Source organism: Epinephelus fuscoguttatus, linkage group LG3 (genome assembly GCF_011397635.1).
Source record: "Epinephelus fuscoguttatus linkage group LG3, E.fuscoguttatus.final_Chr_v1".
NCBI lineage: Eukaryota > Metazoa > Chordata > Actinopteri > Perciformes > Serranidae > Epinephelus > Epinephelus fuscoguttatus.
This window is the reverse complement of record NC_064754.1, coordinates 32,680,924-32,697,620: the sequence shown is the minus strand read 5'-3', so window position 1 is coordinate 32,697,620 and position 16,697 is coordinate 32,680,924. Positions and strand designations below refer to the sequence as shown.

The following is a 16,697-nucleotide window of genomic DNA, read 5'->3' as shown; positions in this document are numbered from 1 at the left end:
AAACCCCCCTCAATAAGCTGCTCCACCTAACTCTTCATCACAGCAAGACACCTTTGACTCAGGAGTCAATAACCCAGAAATACACAAACGCTTGAATATGTCTTTGAAGATTCCTCAGGTCACCTGGGTCACAGGGGTATCTGCTAGTAGGTCAAAGGCAACTGAGCTACACCACATCTGATGGCCTTTGACCCTCTGGCCATTACAAACTCATACTTTGCAGCTGGAGAACTTTATTTTAAGTTGAAGTGAAGATCTCAACCTTTACAAAACTGCTCAGTAGGTCAGACTGAATTACAGGTAAATGTGTTTAAAATAATACACCAGACTTCAAGTATGTTTACATTGCATGTAAAGTTGGTTACAAATTCACAGCAGCTTGGGGTTGAATTTCAGTCAGCTGGGGCAGCTAGTAAGAACGACTGAGATCTGTCATTTAAGTAAAAGCAATAGTGTGAAAATACTCAGTTGCAAGTGAAAGTTCTCAGCTCAAAACTGCAGAGGTATTAGCAGTGAAGTGAACCTAAAGAATCAAAAGTGCATATTACACAAAATGTCCCCTTTTAGAGAGTTATATTATCTTATTGGAATATTACTACTAATTCACAAATATGTAAGAAGAATTTCAATTTTAATTTTACCTACTTACACTGTTGGAAAGTTATCTTGTTTTTTTATGCTTAAAATCTCAATCTGTAATGTAGCCAAGGCAACACTTAACTTCAAGCTCCTGTTTGGCATTCATAAGCAGCATATAATATTTTGTTTACAACACACTATGTATAGTTGAAAGCAGATGTAAATGTTAGGCTGGTGTGGAGGCTGCTGCAACAGATAATAAATCACAATATCGCACTGTTATAATAATATTTAATATGTCTTGGTAGGAGATATAATTGCTTAAAAATACTTATATCCTTATGAGCTTAAACTGCATTATAATGTGTTATAGACCATTTATTTAAATTAGTTATAGCCTATTAATTATTAATGCTAAATGGGGGACTTCAAGTGTTATTATAGCCAGCGACTAAACTAAATATAATGTGGTGAAAAACACAAATTTCCCTGTGTAATGTAGTGTAGTGTAGACTAGGAGTACATACTACTGAAGTCAAGAAGAAACACCACAAAACTCGAGTAAATGTATTACACCACAGAGGTGAGCAGGTATGGACACATGTGGTCCTGTCCTGTAGTCTGGAAAAGTGTTTTATCTAACTTAGATTTAGAGGAAATTTAAGGGAAAATTGATAACATTCATTGAGAAAAGTACACCAAAGTATCCCAAAATAATTCTAAATACAGAATACATGTTTGCATGGGTTACAAGTGTTGCATTTGTCATTGTATTTTAGTTTGGGTTTACCACATTTGAGCCATTTGCATCCTAAGATATAACTAGCTACTAGCCCACTACCGTGACTACTTTATGTCTCTTTAGCTTGTATTTTTTTTTTTTTTTTTATCTTATCAGAGTACAAATTAAAAGCGCGCTTAAATTCTTTGCAGCTCTAACTGTGTGGTTTCTAATTCAAACTCTTTGTTCCCACTCAGAGACAAACTCGACCTCAGGGCCTGTCTTACCGCACTGATGACAAATACTCAGATAAATCGAGACATGATTATTTCCCACAGACAAAACGCAATTTCCTGATCAGCCACAATCCCTGTGAGCCGCGTTAAGATGCGCATTCACACTGAGCTGCCAGTTTCCTCCGGAGGACCGGGCAGCTCCGGGGCTGAATTACATGCGCAGTCCTGCCGTGAATCACACATCACCACGGCAACCGGCGTTCACACCGAGTCCCCGTCAGCATCAGTGGGGTCCGATCCCATCCACAGGCGACAGGCGAGCACAGAAAAACACAGTAAGTTTATATTCTCTTTTTTGCATTCATATATTTGTGAGGTCGAAGCCGCTTATTTGTGTATTAGACGCACGTGTTTGCGGGTGAGGAGAGCCTGTGCCGCTGCGGTATGTCTCCCTATAGGAGAGGTGTTTCTTCACATTACGTGATTAAGTGATTTAATGCAGGTGATTCATGATTTTTCCTCTGCTGTAGTGAATGAATGGACAGACATCACGTCTTTTTTCGGGTGTTGTGTGGAGCTGTATGTCTTCATTACAGGCTGAAATGCGTTGTAATTCGCGCTGCCTTCACGTTACATAAATTACAATTAAATACGCATCTAATGATTGTCCTCATGGCTCCAGGCTACATTTATTAACTCATTAAACTCAAGCCTCACCATGTAGAAGATGAACAGTGTGACATTTAAGATCATAAAAGTGTTTAAAAACGGGCTCCATCTGCTGGAATAATGTTTCATTCAGATGTATAATTAGATAGAAAATTGGTTTTATCAGCCTTCTGTCTGTTTCCTGTGCCTCTGCTCCATCCCTGACTCCTGGTTAGACAGCATGTATGTCTTGTCGCAGCAGTCTTTAATGCAGCAAGTTCAGATATGCATGACCAGTGAACCCTGAAGAACTTGAGAGGCTCAGGCATAAACAGCCCACTCTTACCTATTCATAACACAGCACGTCTTCACCTTTAAAGAGCTGTGTCCTCCCCTGTCCTGTTAGCTGATAAATATATGTCAGACTGAGGCGATGAATTAAACTGTACAATCATGCCATCACTCTGACAGCAGCATTCTGTTACAGTGGAGGAAATGTGCATTTAAAAAAGATGTCATTTGCAGCTCTCATCTGTTGGACTGGTTTCCTGTCAGCGTGTGGGAACACTGAGTGTTTGACAGCAACACCCGGCTCATTTGTTAATCACAGATTCAGGATGATTCATCATACCCACACTTCCCTCCAAGTGTGGGGAGGAAAAATGGTGGTCAGCACAGATGACCACTTTAGCCACCCACTCACCAAGAACACCAAGTACTCTTGGAGGCTACTTGAGAAATATACTCACTTAAGAGCCTTTTTTCTCTCACTTGACAAAAGCTGCTTCGTCTTCGTCTTTTACACAGTTTAGAGGTGATAATTTTGCACCAGTGTTCTCTGTTCTGCTGTAATAAAAGTCCAAAATATCCAGAATTAAATCTGATTTAAGGTTTACACTTATTGACAATATATACTTCCTTTTCAGCAGATAGCAGACGTTGGGTTTGTCCGGCGGCCTTAGCTAATGATCCTATATCTCCTTTATCAAAAGCACATTTCCTGTGCATCAGGGACGTCTCCCGCAGCATAAAAACTGTAGCTCTTTGCCTCCTGGTGAGTGTATCATCATTGTGAGTCACTGGCGTCAGTGGGGCCTGTGGGGTCCTTGGCTGAGGGAAGGTGTTGTGTTGCACTGTGTGAATGAGATAAGTGGATCCTCACCTCTTCCCTCCACATTTAGATGATCATTTGATCGAGGAGAGAAAATAGAATCATTATCAGAGCGGAGAGGCATTCAGCACTGTAGTGGTGGCGCGTTAGATTTACACGTTGATTCTAAACATTAAGGATAAGTGTTTGGAGAGATGGGGCTGAGATATATGAGATTAGTCATACACAGTGTTCATGAGACGTTTACTTTAGACTGTTGGATGGGATAAACAGGAGGAAAGCAGGCTCCCCTATGAGGATAGCTGCAAACACAGAAGTCTGAAGTCAATAAAATATGCCCCCACTTCGAAAACATAATTATGATTGCACTTACCATAACCTCACAGAATAATCAACTATTAACGGAATACTCTGACATTTTGGGAAATATGCTTATTTGCCTTCTTGCTGAGAGAAGATAGATATCTCATTTGTGTATGGAGCTACTGCCAGCAGCCCGTCAGCTTACCTGAGCATAAAGACAGGAAACATGGGGAAACAGCGAGCCTGGCTCTGTCCAAATGTAACACAATCAACCAATTTGCACCTCTAATATAAAAACTAAAGCCTTAGTTATATTTCCCGGACATGAGCCGACGCAGAATCGTGACAAGGAAACATTTGCTTTGCAGCAAGCTGGTATTCTCCCAAACAGTAGGGGACACTGTATTGAAACACACATCTAGAGCATGGGTCTCCATTTTCTCCACCCATTTTGCATCCACATTATTAGAAAGTGTCGGATCTGCACAGACAAGCGTAAACCCACCGCACTGGACCCCCATGAAAGGGCGTGTGTGATGGTGTAGCATCACTTAGGCCATGTGGACACTCATGGCCGTCGTGGATGCATCAAGCATAAATCAAGCATTAAGTAAAGACCACATTGTTTTACAGAGGGTTATGTGTCAGAGTTTTACTCAGGAGCTTGTGTTAACAACTTGGGAAGTGTACATGAACTCGGAGCTCTAAAAGAAAAATCCACTTACATGACATAAATACCATGATAGGTGGGCGTTCACATGGACTCTTCACATGAACATGATAAACACGACCTCATTTGAACGCAGCAGATGGCTTGGCTCCAAACAGTTACCAGGCAACCAGCAAAGACTCCAGGAAGTCAGTGCACCCAGCCAGGAAATAATCCAGCACATCACTTACTGTAAACCAACAAATTGCTGTTTGTTATGTATCTATAGTGTGTTATTTGATTTAACAAGCTAACAAGATAAAGAGTCTACAGCCGTGCTAGCAGCCCTGCAAGGCTGTACTTTAGCACAGCGGTGCTTTAAGCTCAATGCTAACATCAAGTATAATGTGTACCATGTTCACCATGTCAGTTTAGTGTGTACATTAGCTAATATTTGCTCATTAACACCAAACACAATGTACAACTGAGGCTGACAGGAATGCCATGCATTTTGCAGGTACTTAATCTTAAATCAAGTTTTTGAAAAAAATACAATTTTTGACCTGATGATCACCAAAGTTGTTACACTTTGTCCTGAGGGAAGCATGAATCTCTACACCAGATTTCATGGCAATCCATCCAATAGTTGGTGAGGTATTTAAGCTGAGATCAAAGTAGTGGACCAACAGACCGACACTGCATCTCAAACTAATTTCTTGCAGTATCAGAAATACTTTTTTAATGTGGTCAGTATTATTCTTGTTCTGTTTTTCCTCATCACACTGTCATCTTCTCCACCTTCCTTCATGTCCTGGCAGGATCCTGGATTTGAGCTACAAGCAGCACTGTCACATTTGGTTACAAAGCACACAGTCTGAGTCAGTCTGACCTCAGCTGTTTGTCCCTGCTCTCCAGATCTGTCCAGGCATTTTCAGCCATGGTGAAGCTAGGCAGCAATCTGTCTGATAAGCTGGAGAAGCAGCCGTCTGCGGACGACGGCTTTGATAACATCCCCCTCATCACACCCCTGGAGGTCAACCAACTCCAGCAGCCATTCGCAGACAAGGTAAGTGCGGCCTATTAGGCCAGTGTTTGTGAGTCTGTTTATGTGCCTGCCTACTTGTTTGTTTTTCTCTAAAATCTCTGTTCTCTAACAGCTCTGTTTCTAAGTTGCACGTCGACCACAACAAACCATATGCCTTACACAGCACTGCAGAAATAGCCAACAGATTACGACTCACTGCAGAACCCATCTGGACAAACACCATTAAAATTCATGTGGGCGTGCTTACCTTCAAGCATAAGCCCCAACTCTGAGACGGCTGTATTTACCTTCCCTTACCTACCGTCCCAGGTTAGGACCTTGGCATCAGCCTGCGCATTGCAAGCACCTATTTGAATGCATAATGTAAGAAGAAAGCCCTCACAATCATATTTTGGTTGGAGGATACACTCAGCAGCACAGGATGTTCCACAGGCTGATTAGATGTTGCTGAAAAATTAACATAAAAACACTTTGTAGCTCCCAAATGTGTTTTTAAGGCATCGATTAAAACTGGCTGCTTTTGCAAATGATGCTTGTGTATTTTTAGACATGCAAAACAGCATTTTCAGTGAAAACAGTATCACTGAGCCTCCGCTGAGCACTGGGGACAACATCATCCATCAACCATAATGGAAAACAAATAACAGCTAATTAGTAGTTATTTTGTTTTGTTTTTTTCCTAGAAGAGCCACAATTACAGTGCATTGTTTCTGCTGTAGGTCATTGTGAAGACGTCAACACAGTATCAGCTGCAGCAGAAGAAGAAGAATAAGCTGTATGTGCCCAATATCAAGAAGCTGAATATCAACTTTTACAGTGATGTTTCAGAGAAAGCCAAGGTACAACCACAACCTGATGTCTGAGAATTGACTTCTGATATAGTTTATTTCCTCTGTTCCATAGAACTCCGTTGTTGTCTTAAAACTATCAAAATCACATTTAGTCTTGCCTTTTTGCAGTCAAAATTAACAATCAGCATGCTTTTAGTGTATTAATAACAGTTTTCTATTATGGAAAGGAAACAAAAACATCTTCAGAAATGCTTCTTTTCATCTCAGCTGGCTGGAGGGGCGTGTCACTGTTCGATTGATAACAGCTGGCCAGCTGCCAGAGTGTCAGTGTTAGGGTTAGACCCCAAGGAAGTGCTTCGGGCTTTGTAGTAACTGAACCGTGGTACTGCTTTTTGGGGTCCGTCATGTGTTGCCATTGGGCCCAAAAAGACTTTTTCCATAGACTTACACTGGGAAAGAAATGTTTGTGACTCAATGGATACATTTCTTTAAGCATCACATCCCCCGAAAAAGTTTCACCATCAGGATTTGATTCACTCAGTCCGACATCTACAAGAGCCGAAAGATTAAATCATTTTATTCCCATTCAAGTTAGTGGTACGCTAAAGTGGAGGTTAGTTGCTTGGCCCTGCTCGGCCGTGCTCAGCAGCTTTAGGTCTCTGCTACACCTGCTGTTTGGGCCAAATGATGTGGGAGCAGCGCCGATCATCTGGGTAATTTCATACTAAGGAAAAAGAGCTTTTTTGGCTTCATATACCACTGAGCAACATTCATAGGATGAATGAAAGGGGTCGAGTCGCCAATGCTGTATCAAGGTCTCTTAATACATCCATGGTTAGGGTATGGTCACGCATGAGCGATATCAACACCAGTGAATATTCACCATTTACTTCCATTCAATGTGGGCAAAGGGGCAAATTAAACATCGACGCCCAGTGTCCAGCTGTTTCAGGGAAATATTTAGCCCTTTTTAAAGATGAAATTTTATAGTCCGTACTTGTTTTTGTTTTCCTAATTTTTATTTCTTTAACCTTTCTTCATTAGGAACTAATGAAATTGGGGCTGAGTGCCACAGACGGGGTTGGGAAACCAGAAAGTATTATGAGGCAGGCTCATTGTTAGTGTTGGTCGTTTCATGGAATTTGTTGGCAATAACAAAAATGTATAGCCGACTTATTCTTCAAGTATTAATAACACTTGTTGCTGAAGTGGTGTATTTGTGTAACGGCTACTGTATGTGTATATGTGTTCATGTGTGTGTTGTTGCTCAGATCACAGGTCTGATCCTCATAACTTTGGCCTTCCTGACCAGCTTGCTCCTCCTGCTCATGTACAAAGCCATGTGGTATGACCAACTCACCTGCCCAGAGGGTTTCATTCTTAAGGTGAGGAGCAGCGTAAACATACACACAAACACACACACGGATGAGGTCCAAGCCATTAAAAAGCTGCTTAGCATTTGTCATTTGGCAGTTTTTGTTGGTTTTCTATGCAGAAAACTGAGGAATGAGGAAAACAGTATGCATCCAAAAACACAAATATACACACACTGATGTATAAATGCAGATTTACATGATTCAGGGCAAGAAAGAAAATCTTAATATCTTGGCCATCATCTTTCCACAGTCTCATCTGTGGATATCACAGACTTCTTATTTCATTATCCAGGACGAAGTAGTCTGTGCGACACCCACTCAGAGGGTACTTACACAGTCTACAGTGCAGCTGGCGCTTTGTTTCTCGGCACACCCTCACATCAGTCACTTCTGTAGGATTCTCTGAAAACTGGAGCTAAAAAATTCAAACTCATTATCTCCCAACGACACCTTGGAGGCATCGTGTAGCGAACCAGCGCTGCCACGCATGTTAGTTAAAGAGGCTGTCTCGCAGAAGAAAATGAGAGAGTGGGAGAGACAGAGGGAGAAGGAGGGAGAGGGAGCTACAGAGCCAGCTTTCTGGTCAGGCAGAGATTGGGACGCCCGCCTGTGAATCGGAGGGGTCTTTAATTAGGGCTGAGCGTGACTAAACTGTGATTAAAGGCTTAACAGTGAGGGGGGAAGCAAGGAAGCGAAGGGGGGAAGGGGGGACCTTCCGGCAAGGCTTTTGAAGTTTTTGCCGGTTACAGTTGCTTTCAGCATTTTTTCCTGCTAATGCGTTGTTGGAGACATAAAAAGAGGAGTGAGGATGGAGGATGGAGGGAGGCGTAGTCGCTGCTGTGCTTTTGAGAGGTTTGACTCCTCACTGTGAGCAAAGGTCAGGTAGTGGAGCCTCGGAAGGGAAACACTCGCGAGGTCAACACAACTCAGTGGGCCCTTTGCAAAACATAACATTAACAGGATGGACACTCACACAGATTTTGTCTCGTACACACTGACAATCCTCTAAAACAAGTTAAAGTGTGTTTAAAGATGTTGCAAAGGATGCTTTTATCTTGAGTGAAGGCTCGTACTTATTAAACTTGGCAACTATGGTGTGTAAGTGACATTTGTGGTGTGTACCAGTGATAAACCTATGCTGTACTGTGTCACAGACATTTGCTCTTAATTATTTCTCACTGATGGAGAGTTGTAACAGGCCTCACTAGTAAATGTACCATTTTCCCATTTCTCTGTCTGCAGAGAGCAAAAACCACACAATGGCAATCATATAATAATATATAATAATAAATAATTAAAATAATTTAATCTAATCCTGTAATTGACAGTAGATGATTCTAGCTCCCTCCTCTGCCCTGATGCTTGTCGAGGCTTGGATGTCATCATTTCGTCTGGTTAAGTAACAGATGTTGTCTTATTGTAATGTCCTTGATATAATAGTCTTTGTTGTGATGTAATGACACATTTATTTGATCAACCTTGATTGTCAACACTGCTAATACTAACTGAAAGTACTTTCCCCAAAGTGCAAAAAGCCACGTTACACTGTGGGATCATTTCCAAGCACTGTGGCCTTTTTGATTATGTTATGTTTTCACAATTTAGAGATACATCAAAATACCACCACCATCACATCCTGAAAATGTATTTGTGTGCATCATTAACATGTTGATGATTACCCCCTCCTTCAACAAAGACTCAAAAAATAAATGCACACTTTCAGTTTCATGAAATGTAGTTATGAAAGATGCCCTAGACAAGTTTCTTAATTATAATCACACAGTAAATGAATTTCAGGAAGAAAGAAACAGTCTACAGGCATTTTCAAAACAGAGAAACATTTTCATAGTTTTAAGAACCCTTCTTTTGATTGTGCCCGCACTGCAAGAACTAGGAACAATTGTCGTTCATATGATGCCATTTAGAGGTACTTTTTAAGCTCCTGTTTCAGAGTAGGTACTCTCCCAGCACAAGAGGAACCTTGAGTGTACAATGATTGGTCAAACACGTGGGCCGATGCACTGCTGGCAACCCCCGTTTTTAAAAACCCATTAGCCATTTAAACAACAGAAAATACAAAAAACTCTTAACAAGAAAATGAAGTCCAGGCTTTACTAAGCATATATGCAACAGTGGAGACACAATGTAATTATGACCCGTCAAAGCGAAAGTGACGTTGCCATACCAACTGCAGGCTGACTTACATCATGTCAGTGTTCCTACAGGCGGTGCAAATGCAACCAGAAAAAGGCCCTTGTAGGTTTGCAGTTCTTGAGGGAGCTCCCATGTGGGCAGTTCCTCTCAGGGAGAACTGTTTGGTCCAAAAATGCCTGACATCGCCCTGCTGAGATGAACTTGTGTTGCTCATGTCAGTGTAGTTTTACATCTAAACTGAAACAAACAAAGATGTTTGTCTTTGTGTTGTAACAGCAGAAGCACTGCACCCCGGCAGCTCTGGAGATGTACTACACAGAGCAGCAGCAGCAGGAGGAGCCGGGCGTCCGCGGCGGGCCCAACACCGGCCTGTATGCCGCTCTCAGCCACCTCAACCAGGTCAAGAGGACTGGGCCTGAGCTGCCATCACCATGGTTACCAGTCATCAGCGCTCTGAAGGAAGCCGAGGTGGCCAAACAAGGCAGCGAGCCGCTGAAAGGAGTGCTGGAGGGAGAGGAGTGAGGTGGCTGACAGAAATGCAGGTGATAGAGGAGGAAATGATGACGGGGAGGCAGCGTAGGTTATTTTTGACCGTGTGTGTTCAAGATTTTTTTTTCTTCTTCCCTCGTACAGTCCATTGAATCCCCTGTTTATACTGGTGCTCCAAAACCTTTAAGGTGTCTGTATAACTACTGAAAACAAGTCAGCCATGTAAACCATGCGTTTACTTAACTTCAATACAGAATCTGTTAATACAAGCTAATACCGAAATGTGTGTGTGTGTGTGTATGTGTGTGTACTTGTACGTCAATATTTATGAGAACCAATTTCAGTTTTAGACCTTGAGAGTGAGGACTTTCTTGGAAAATGAGGACATTTTGGTCAGTCTTCACCTTCGTACACACCTTCAAAGGTCTGTTTGAGAATTCAGACTTAGGTTAAGGTTAGGGTTGGGGTAAGCATTTAGTTGTCATAGTTTAAAGGGACATGCTTTTCCTTATTATCTGCAATATATATAATGTTACAATGTCAGATGTTCATATTAAACATGGCCAAATTTTTAAATAATTAGGTTAAGAGTAAGAGTAGGAGGGTAAGAGTAATCCCTGTTGCAGGCTGCTACATGTAGCTACATGCTAATCTTGGTTGCTGATGTTATAAATTTCTCCCTGATTTCTGATCACATTTCCGTTAGCACATGTCCGGTTGTAAAGATCTTAGTTTGTACTTGTATTGGGGATTTTTCATTGTAGAAAGTGCCGCTTTACTTCCTTACAGTGATTCCACAGCTGCAATCAGGGTGCAGAGACGTAGAGAGCATAAATGTGAAAGACCTGGAAAAGCTGACCAATCAGAGCAGACTGGGTTTTTCGGAAGGGTGAATAAAGAGACAGGCATTAAAACAAAGTGTTTTAGACAGAGGGTGAACATGGGTGTTTCAGCAAAGATAGTATGAGAAAATAAGCGTTTTTTTGACCATTAAGGCATGTAAACATGTTCTAGTATAAACCTAAAGTACAGGTATGAACCTGAAAATGAGCATAACAGGTCCTCTTTAAGGTTAGGGTATGAGGGTTGATAATCTCTATAAACAGATTCTGCAAATATTTGCAGAATCTAGAGACAGGGGGACAAGATTTTGGCCTCAGATGTGTTATGGTTTCTGTTTGTAGTCCAAGTAGTATTAACCAATCATGTCTGAACAGCAGGTGTGAAGAGGCGAAAGGCATTGACCAAAATTCAATCTCAGAGCCCGTCAGCTATGTCTGAGATGGCTTTATGTTACCTTTTTAAAACTGCAGATATCTGCTTATAGAGAGTTGAAATAACCGGCGCCTGGAAAAAGAAATCTTCATCAAGATCTCCACTGGCTTCATTGCATCAGCCAGAAGTATTGGCCTTTGCCCTCAGAGGTTTGTCATTGTCAGACGATAGCCGATTGGTCTGAGATTCGGGGCTAGGGAAAGCAATATTTCAATGAAAGTCCTCACAAGTATACAAGTACAGGGTTTTGTGTGTGTGTGTGTGTGTGTGTGTGTGGTGAGTTGTTGTGGTTAGAGGCAGGAATGTTATTAAAGTGTTGGAGAATGTGCCTGACTTTTACAGTGTTACCGAGGCATGAGTAATCTCCACCATCTGCATTCAGTGTGTGTGTATACACTCATGTAAATACTGTACACTGTAAAGTGCTCACATACATATGAGCGCATATGTGTCGTATGCATAGTTGCGTTCGGGTGTGTGCGTATGTGTACGCTGTATGATTTGTGTACTTGTCTGAGAAAGTTTGAGGTGAGAGAAGCGAAGCGAGAGCTCGGAGTGAGAAGTGAAGATAACAAGTTTTTAATGAGATTACTGCGAGTTTCTCCTCATCACACCGTCTCGTTATCTCGCCGTCTATTCATTTAGTTTCAGAGGGGAATGTATGAAATCATCAGTGAATGTGCTCACAGTTTAAACACTAAGTAGAGGAACTATAATTGGCCATTTTTTTTTAATTTATTTTTTTGTCGAAATGAGTCGATCCTGCATCTTATTATCTGGAGACTAAACTGCGGTTCTGTGTGTGTCTGCCGTTAATTCAGAGGAAAGTGTGTTGTAAAGAGACTCACACAGTGGCGTTGGAAAGCATTTAAGTATTAAAAATTAAAAACTACAACCTCTTTGTCATGAAGGGTTATTATCTGTATTGCTAAGCCATTTTAATCTGTTTTAAAGTAAACCCATAACACAATAAAGTGTGCAGTAAGTACATGGGTGTGACAACTTTCTAAAGCCGCTGTACAGCTCTTCATTTGAAGACTCTTATTATCTTAGAGGATGATGTAAGCTAATTACTGTAATTATAGATAACAGTTAAGAGCTTCTATTGTATTACTACAAAAAAAATCTAAATTTAAATAATGCTTTACGTTCATGTGTGGAAAATGACTGTAAAAACTAGGAAATTATTAGTTTTGTTACTACGTTTTGTTTTTGGTTCATGTTGCTGTAAGTATTCTGTAACGCCACTGTAAATGAACATGTACAGTAGAACCACAGGGTTGACTCATCATGATCTTACATGAATGTATGAAGTAGCTGCTCTAATCATGCAGTAGACGTAATAACTGCTTATAATGTACTACCTACAAGCCTCTATTGTCTACACATCTTTCTATTTATTTCATTAACAGATCATTTACGTGAGTATTATTTGGTAAAGTTGTGTCTGTAAATCTTGCTTTATTAAGTATGAAGAGTTCTTTTCCAATGCACTGTACATCCATTTTTAAGGGAAGCTAATATTGTTTTACTTTATCAGAAATAATTCAAAATGATCTGACACATCCTGTAATTTGTCCTAATTATCTGTTTATCACTTATTTCGACCTACCTTTTCTCTTTATCACTTTTTCAAACTATCTTATTTTGGAACAAAACTCTTCGTGTGAGCAGGACGAATGTGAGATCACAGCGCAGCTTGTGCTTTTGGGGTTCAAGTGCCAAACATTTACATCAGGCCCATCTGCTCTGATGTCACTGACTGAACAGAAATAAATGACTGAAGTGTTGAGTTCTCTCATTCACAACCAGCCCCGGTGATTTAGATTCAGTGCCTGTAATGACCTGAATTAATGATTTGCCGTGACTGATGAAATATTGGAGGTTGGATTTAACAGAAACCATTTGTTAGGTGTTTTTCACCATTTTTACTTGAGTCAAAATACATGCACTGGCAACAAAATGTACTTGAGTATCAAAATTAAAAGTTGTTCAGGGGTTTGTAATATTACACATTTTATAGTGATCAGATTATTGTCATTAAAGCTGTTACATAGCAATTTAATTTTGCAGCTGGTCGAGTTACAGATCATTTTAACTACATTATAATGATGCTTAATGATGATGAGTTTTATTTGCATCACTAACACATAGGTGACTGTACTTTACAGATGTTGACACAAGCTCTCAATATAAAATATGATTGATTGTTGCAGATTCAGTTACCTAACATTTTATTAAATAGCTTAAGTTATCTCTTCCTCAACCAGCTACAACTGTAAACTGCTGCTTACACTTTAATCCGTCAAATATATTAATGATAATAATCAAGTGATATAACTTAATGGTAAGAAACACTAAATAGTGAGTTGTTGCCGAAGAATGACTGAGGAATCAGGGTGTATTGCTCATATGTATTTCCTGATAACCCTGGATGGTGTTTATAGATAATGATACGTTAGTTGAGGACAGACCACAACACACTTGGTGAAATATTATGTAATGATGACGTGTCTGTGGGTTGGTGAACTCAGCTACTAAAACTGTCTTCATGAGTCATTCCTCATCAACTTTAAATCAGCTGCTGAGCTGCACAACTCAATCATTAAAATGAACAAAACCACTCATTGATCACTAATTACCTTGTTTATTACCTTGTTCTGTCTCATCAAGTAAAGTGATGTGCCACACTGAAAAGTTACCCGTAACCCTCCATCACTTCCCAGCTATCTTACCTCTACATACCCCTTCTCTGACACCTCAAGTAATATAAGCATCGTTCCGCAAAACTAAACAGTAGCTGCGTTTTTATTGGTGATTTACAATTAGCTCCTTAAAAACAAACCCTATTCATTATCACTTAGTTCCTGATTTGTCCCACAATCGTTTTCAAGTGACGTACTGTTGAGTGTTACCTATATAACAGTGATGGGCTGTGTACATTTGCCCGTTTCATATTCATCATATCAACATTTATAAAGTGACATAACATGTACGCTGACTGTTATCAGGAGGTGGAGGGGATGGCGGGTGGCATGACACCTTGGCAAGACACCTGCAAGCTGCAGACCAACAATGAAACCAGTTGTGATTTCATGAGTCAATGCTGTTTTTCCTGCAGCTTTTTAGCTCCCAAGCATGGGTGTTTTTAATCAACTTGTTGCTGTGTTTCAAGTCTCTATTTCAGCACAAAAAGCGGTTGTTTCTTAAAGAGACATCACTGCTTTCCTGCCAAGATAGTGGCAGGAAACATTTCAGCATATCTGCTACATAAAAACATGAAAATGTAACATATCTGTGGTTTGTAGAAACCTACAATGCTATAAAAATGATTCCGGCAATTGTGTTGGACACATTTTACTTTTGATATTTAACGCACATTTTTCTTATGAAACTTTCAATGCAGGTCTCACCTCTGCATACCATTCCTACTCTTTGAGCTACACAGGTTAAGAAATCACTGATCTTGAAACGTTTGATATCAGAGTCTGATTTGAAAATAAAGAGAGAAGATCTAATCCTAAATAAGCAGCAGCAGAAGAAATATGTACAGCTCCTTTTATACTCTGTTGCTCAACGATGATCAGTATGCATAGAATTCAAAATATGATTCCTTCATCCTCAAACTTTAGTTTAGCAATTCAAAGCCAAGCCACTTCCTCTGTTAGTCTGTCTGTCTGTGTTTCTCTCTCTCTCTCTCTCTCTCTCTCTCTCTCCCTCTCGGGTTCACTGCTGTGAGCCTGTCTGCATCTCATTTACACTCACATATTTTCACACCATCGCTCTAAACCCAGGGATGTGTGTGTGTGTGTGTGTGTGTGTGTGTGTGCGTGCGACTATGAAATCATTAACCTACAGTTATGTGTGTGCGTTTTCTAAAGGTTTTGTGTGAGTGTTCACATGTTATCCTTGTGCTTCTGTGTCTGTTAGGGTGTGTGCTTAAGCCTTCGTGTGTCGGTGTGTGTTGGTGAGTGTGTGTGTGTGTGTGTGTGTGTGTGTGAGCCCATGCTTGGCTTGTTAATTAAATCTACATTACGCCCTGTTTAGCCTGTAGGGTCTTTTTTCTTCCCACTGTTACTGGGTGACATACTTTAGACGCTGTTGGCCCAGGGCATGGAACTAAATAAAGTGCTAAAAAATATTTATTAGGGCATTTACAGATCCCATGCTTGGTCAAGGCATAGCATGTTGTGCCAAAAAGGCTTAGATACAGGACCAGGGGAAAATCACGTAAAATCAGCCGAGTAGTCACGTAAAAGCCGCCAAGCCCCATTTTCCTGCTTTATAGCATCAACAGATCTGAACAGTAAAATAGCAGGTTGGCTTTTTAATTTGTCCTGACTGATCAGAATCCCCCCCCCCCCCACCTCCAGCCCTGAAGACTGTGAATGAGGGCAGAGCCAAAAGTCATTTAGCCGTCAGCACCCGAGCAGAATCAAGTTTCTCTGAGCCCTGATGTCAGTCAAACAGTGGAGAGGATGGAGGAAGTTCTGTTGTGATTTAAATATTGTGTTCCTGCTTGTCTGTTTTCCTCTGAAGCTGATCAGACATGAGGCGTGATGATGCAGCTACCTCTCAAGCCGTGTCAGCATTTCAAGCAAACAATAACAAGATGGGTAGATCGAGGGAGGAGAAGGAGATGAAAACAAAGAGGAAGGTGGGACAGAGAGCAGGCCAGTATTTATCAAACTTCAAAAAGTGAAATTTGAGATTTTAAAAATACTTTTACTCCTACTCACTTACCTTACTTTTGGAAAACGTGTTTGCTTGTCCAACAATGACACCGATATCATGTCTGTATGTTAAATATTACCCTAGAGCCAGTAGCTGGTTAGCTTAGCTTAGCATAAAGACTTGAAACAGGGAAACACAGCTTATCCTGGCTGCTATTTTATGGGAGGTTGTATGCTGAACTATTTCAGGTGATGGAACTTCAGATTTACTGCATATATATGCCACTTTCTGCAAGAAAGTGATGCACTACAGGGTGCACTTCCAAAACTCGACACATAACGTACAAGGTACCCTGGTTGTGTTGGCTGTTGACGTTCCTTCCACTTTCAAGTGGAAATGCACAGTTTGCGTACAGTGTCTTTCAAAATAAATGTACTACACTGGTACAACACCACAAATTGATGTTTTTTTTCCTTCAACAACAGACGTACGTGGTTTCGTTTAGCCAACACATGCACATGGTTGGGTTTAGAAAAAAAATAACAGGGTTTGGCTTTACATTTATACGGGAAGCGAACACCAGCATCCTGAATGAGAGTCGGTGGTTGTTGGACCCATCCACCATCCTTACCACCCACCCTCCTCT

The 16,697-nt window shown here is 40.8% G+C and overlaps 1 protein-coding gene across 2 annotated transcripts; it reads left to right on the top strand.

Annotated features, from left to right (window-relative positions):
• The first annotated feature begins 1,660 nt into the window (after window positions 1-1,660).
• Window positions 1,661-15,382, top strand: caly (calcyon neuron-specific vesicular protein). 2 transcript variants are annotated; one of them, XM_049572738.1, is made up of 5 exons: window positions 1,661-1,871; window positions 5,163-5,313; window positions 6,012-6,131; window positions 7,355-7,468; window positions 9,893-15,382. In XM_049572738.1, exons 2-5 carry the CDS (start codon window positions 5,185-5,187, stop codon window positions 10,133-10,135), a joined length of 606 nt encoding a protein of 201 aa, XP_049428695.1. In that variant the 5' UTR covers window positions 1,661-1,871; window positions 5,163-5,184; the 3' UTR covers window positions 10,136-15,382. The 2 variants fall into 2 exon arrangements, with proteins under 2 accessions (XP_049428695.1, XP_049428694.1); XM_049572737.1 differs by having other exon boundaries at window positions 1,662-1,871; window positions 9,890-15,382.
• Window positions 15,383-16,697: the final 1,315 nt, after the last annotated feature.